At 67.3% G+C, this 4,425-nt stretch overlaps 1 protein-coding gene across 1 annotated transcript; it reads right to left on the bottom strand.

Annotated features, from left to right (window-relative positions):
- Positions 1-750: 750 nt before the first annotated feature.
- LOC112115534 (microtubule-associated serine/threonine-protein kinase 1-like) lies at positions 751-4,244 on the bottom strand (the record flags this gene model as incomplete). Its single annotated transcript, XM_026663417.1, has 6 exons — positions 751-938; positions 1,314-1,450; positions 1,984-2,106; positions 2,532-2,761; positions 3,388-3,591; positions 3,994-4,244. Coding segments are annotated over 6 exons (1,133 nt in total), but the record flags the coding sequence as incomplete, so codon positions are not given.
- Positions 4,245-4,425: the final 181 nt, after the last annotated feature.

Raw genomic sequence — 4,425 nt, 5'->3', positions numbered from 1 at the left:
GCCCCCCCGATGGATGGATGGACAGACAGATGAGTGAGATGGGGCTGCCCACCCCCCGATGGATGGATGGATGGACGGACAGACGAGTGGGATGGGGCAGCCCCCCCGATGGATGGATGAAGAGACGAGTGGGATGGGGCGGCCCACCCAATGGATGGTTGGACAGATGAGTGGGATGGGGCGGCCTCCCCAGTTCTCTTGGAGCACTCAGCTCACCCCATATCTCTGGTCGCTGGTGCTTTGGGCCTGGATCCCCCTCGCCCTTCTGCCCCCTGCCCACGGGCACCGGCTGACGTGGGGGCACAGTGCCTGGGCAGGGGAGATGCCCCTTGACAGACCCAGGGTGTGGAGGGGCTTGAGCGGGGCTGGGGCGCCACCTGGTGGAGGGAGCAGCCCCTGCAGCCCAAGGACATCCCAGAGGTTCTGCCACCCCTAAGTCCAGCGGCAGTGAGGCACAACCTGACTCATAGACGCAGGAAGGTGGCTCTGAAGCCTGCCAACTCACCTGCACCCCCTTTTGGCACGGGGGGCAGGGATGAGGAGGTAACAGAGACCCCCCCATGTCCCTGTCCCCCCCCACTCCCTCCTGGTGATCCCTTGCCCGTGTCCTCCCGCCATGCCTCCAGCCCCCACCTGCTGTGCCCCCTCAGCCATGCTCCCTGCTCACCCCATAGTGCCCCACCCCCAGCCCACCCCAGTGGTGCCCCCTGCCCCCACACCATCTACCCCCCAGTGCCCCGCACCCGGTACCGAGGTAGGCAGAGTCGGGGGTGGTGCGCAGGCTCTGGGTGGGCGAGCGGGCGCTCAGGCTGTGGGTGGGCGAGCCAGGTAGGCTGTCGCTGGAGGAGAGCGAGCGGCTGAGCGAGGAGAGGCTGCGGCTGGTGTGGAGCAGGTTGGCTTGTTTGGTGATCTTCCGGAAGAGCGAGCTGCGCTTCTTGCTGCGGGGGGGAGGGTCAGTGCTGGGGGGGGAATCCCCCTCATGTTTCCCCCACCCCAGTACCCCTTCCTGTCCCCCCTGCCCAGGCACCCCTTCCTGCCCTTCACCCCATCCCTCCCCCAACGCCCCAGCACCCCCTCCTGTCCCCCCTGCCCCGGCACCCCCTCCTGCCCCCGCCCCAGCACCCCTCATCCCCCTCCCCGGCCCCCACCTCCTTCCCCCGGCCCCAGCACCCCTTCCTGTTCCCCGCCCCGGCACCCCTCATGTCAACCCCAGCCCAGCACCCCCTCCTTTCCCCCCACCCTGCACCTCCTCCTGCCCCCTCCCCCTCCTGCCCCACCTCACGCCCCCATTCCCTTCCCCCTCTTCCCCGCACCTTTCCTGCCCCTCCTTGCTGATGCTCCTCTTGTTCCTCCGCGCCATCTTGGATTTGTAGCTGCTCTTGCGGGCCGGCCCGACGCGGATGGATGTGTTCTCGAAGGGCGTCGTGGTCACCATCACCTTGTTCCCGCTCTGCCATGAGAGACAGGCCACGTGGGGAGGGGGCAGGAAACACCCCTCCATCCCCATTAGCCAAGGCCTGCCTCCGGCCGGGCCCTGTGGGCGGCACCTGGGGACACAGCTGGGCTCCATGCCCCACGGTGGGGCAGGGGCTTGGCATCAGGCCCCTCTCCCAGCATGCACTGCTCCCTGGTGAGGTGCGAGGCCCCTCTCCCAGCATGCACTGCTCCCTGGTGAGGTGCGAGGCCCCTTTCCCAGCATGCACTGCTCCCCAGACCCCTTCTGCCAACATGCACCACTCCCCAATGGGGCGCAAGGCCCCTTTCCCAACATGCACTGCTCCCTGGTGAGGTGCGAGGCCCCTTTCCCAGCATGCACCACTCCCCAGGCCCTTCTCCCAGCATGCACCGCTCCCCAGGCCTTTCTCCCAACATCCATTGCTCCCCAGACCCCTTTCCCAGCATGCACCGCTCCCCAGGCACTTCTCCCAACATGCACTGCTCCCCAGACCGCTTTCCCAGCATGCACCGCTCCCTGACACTTACCTTCAGAATGAGCTCTACCACCTCCGTGTGCACCAGCCCGTGCACGGGCTCCCCGTTGACGTGGGTGATGAGGTCCCCGGCGCAGAGACCCGCCTCGTGGGCTGGGCCCCCCTCCTCCACGTGCTGCCGGACAGGAGGCAGGTGTCAGGGCTGGCCCATGCTGCTTACCCACAATGCAACGCCCCAACCAAAGGCGCAGCACCTCCCCCTCCCAATGATGGTGTGAGGGCGGTACCCAGAATGCACTGCCCCCAGCCTTTCCCAGCATGCACCGCACCCTCAGGAAGGTGTGAGGTCCCTTACCCAGCATGCCCTGCCCCCAAGTGGGCACAAGACCCTCTGCCAGTATATCCTGCTCCCCTGTGGGGTGCAAGATCTCTTTCCCACCATGCACTGCCCCAAGGATTTCCCAGCATGCACTGCCACCAGAGGGCACAAGGCCCCCCCAATGCCCAGTCTGCATTGCCCCCCCATGGGGCACGAAGCCCCTCGCCCGGCCCACACTGCTCCCCATGGGACACAAAGCCCCTTGCCCGGCTGGGCCGTACCCAGACGATGTGGTGGACGCTGTAGACGTCGCTGTCGCCCATGTAGACGCGGATGGCGCGCAGTGTGAAGCCGTACTTCTTGCCGGAGCGCTGGATGGTGATGGGCGAGCGCAGGACGGTGACAGCAGGCGAGTAGTCGCGGCTCGGGGAGGAGTCCCGCGAGGACGGGTTCGAGGAGAGGGAGCGGGGTGACATGGGACTGGCCAGGGGGGAGCTGGTGTGCTGCTCCACTGCAGAGAGACAGGGGCGTGTGAGACCAGCACGGCCCCCCCAGGGCCCTGCTGGGAGAACCCAGGAGTCCTGAGCCCCAGCCTCCCTGCTCTAACCAATAGACCCCACTCCCCTCCCAGAGCCGGGGATAGAACCCAGGAGTCCTGCTGTCCAGGGCGCAGTACCTGTGGGGATCATGACAGGCAGCTCGGTGGGGTTAGGAGGTATCAGTAGGGGGGTACCTGTGGGGATCATGACGGACAGGCGGGGGGGTACCTGTGGGGATTGTGACAGACAGGAGGGGGCGTCCAGGGGCGTACCTGTGGAGATCGTGATGGACAGGCGGGGGGTTACCTGTGGGGACCATGACGGACAGGCAGGGGGCGGGGGGGTACCTGTGGGGATCATGATGGACAGGCGGGGGTGTCCGGGGGGTACCTGTGGGGATTGTGACGGACAGACAGGGGGGTACCTGTGGGGATCATGACGGACAGGCGAGGGGCATAGGGGTACCTGTGGGGATCATGACGGACAGGCGGGGGGGAGTTCAGGGGGGTACCTGTGGGGATCATGACGGACAGGCGAGGGGCACAGGGGTACCTGTGGGGATCATGACGGACAGGTGGGGGGGAGTTCAGGGGGGTACCTGTGGGGATCATGACGGACAGGGCGGTGGCCGAGGCAGACTTGATGACCTTGCCCCCCACCCGGGCGCTGCGCCTCTCGCCCGCCGACTCCCCGGACAGCTGCTGGTGCCGGGCGCGCCGCAGCACCAGGTCGCTGGTGGCTTTGGGGGTCTGGGGGTCCGTGTCCTTCGGGGGCTGGGCATCGCCCCCCTTCACTCTATCGCCTGGGGGGAGAGACAGAGCAACGGGGTGAGGGGGGCACGTGAGGGTCTCAGCCTCCTCCCTGGCACCCCTTCACCTCTCCACCCCACACAATGGTGGCACCATTACCCAGCATTCACTGCTCCCTCAGCAGAGATTTCAGGGCCCTTTCCCACAATGCACCTCTCTCTGCCCCCCCCATCCAGTTACGTAGGGCTGGTACCCACAATACACTGCCCCCCCCCAAAGCTTTCCAGCCTGTTACCAGGAATGCACCTCCCCATGCTCTGCCTAGTGGGGCCAATGAGCAGGGGGCAATTACCATGGGGGAGGGGAAGTTCCCGGGGGCGGGGGGAGGAGGTGCCACATTTAACACTTTGCCTGGTTCCCCTCCCTTCTTGCCGGGAGCCCCGGGTCCTACCCACCAGCCTCGGCATCCTTGGGGGCAGCGGGGTCCCCGGCTGTCCCCGCGCTCCCTTCCTTTCCCTCGGCCTGGGGGGCAGCTGCGGGGCCCCCGTTCTCCCTGGCGGGGCCCCTGGCCCGGGGTTCGTCGTCGTCCTCCAGCGGCGCGGTGAAGCGGCTGGTGTCCATGAGCGCCGAGAAGCGGCGCCGGGCGCCCAGCGGGGGGCTCGACTCACTCTCTGGGTAGGTGTACTCCGAGGCCGAGAGGCGCTTCCTGTGGCACAGACACGGGGCGGGCGGGTGAGGCCCCAAGGCCCTCCCGGAACCGGGAGAGAACCCAGGAGTGCTGGCTCCCAGCCCCCTGCTCTAACCACTAGACCCCACTGCCCTCCCAGAGCTGGGAGAGCGCCCAGGAGTCCTGGCTCCCAGCCCCCCCGCTCTAACCACTAGACCCC

This window comes from Terrapene carolina, unplaced genomic scaffold, assembly GCF_002925995.2.
Source record: "Terrapene carolina triunguis isolate 2854851 unplaced genomic scaffold, T_m_triunguis-2.0 Scaffold33546, whole genome shotgun sequence".
Lineage (NCBI taxonomy): Eukaryota > Metazoa > Chordata > Testudines > Emydidae > Terrapene > Terrapene triunguis.
Note: the sequence above shows the minus strand (reverse complement) of the source record. Positions and strands in the feature narration are given on the sequence as shown.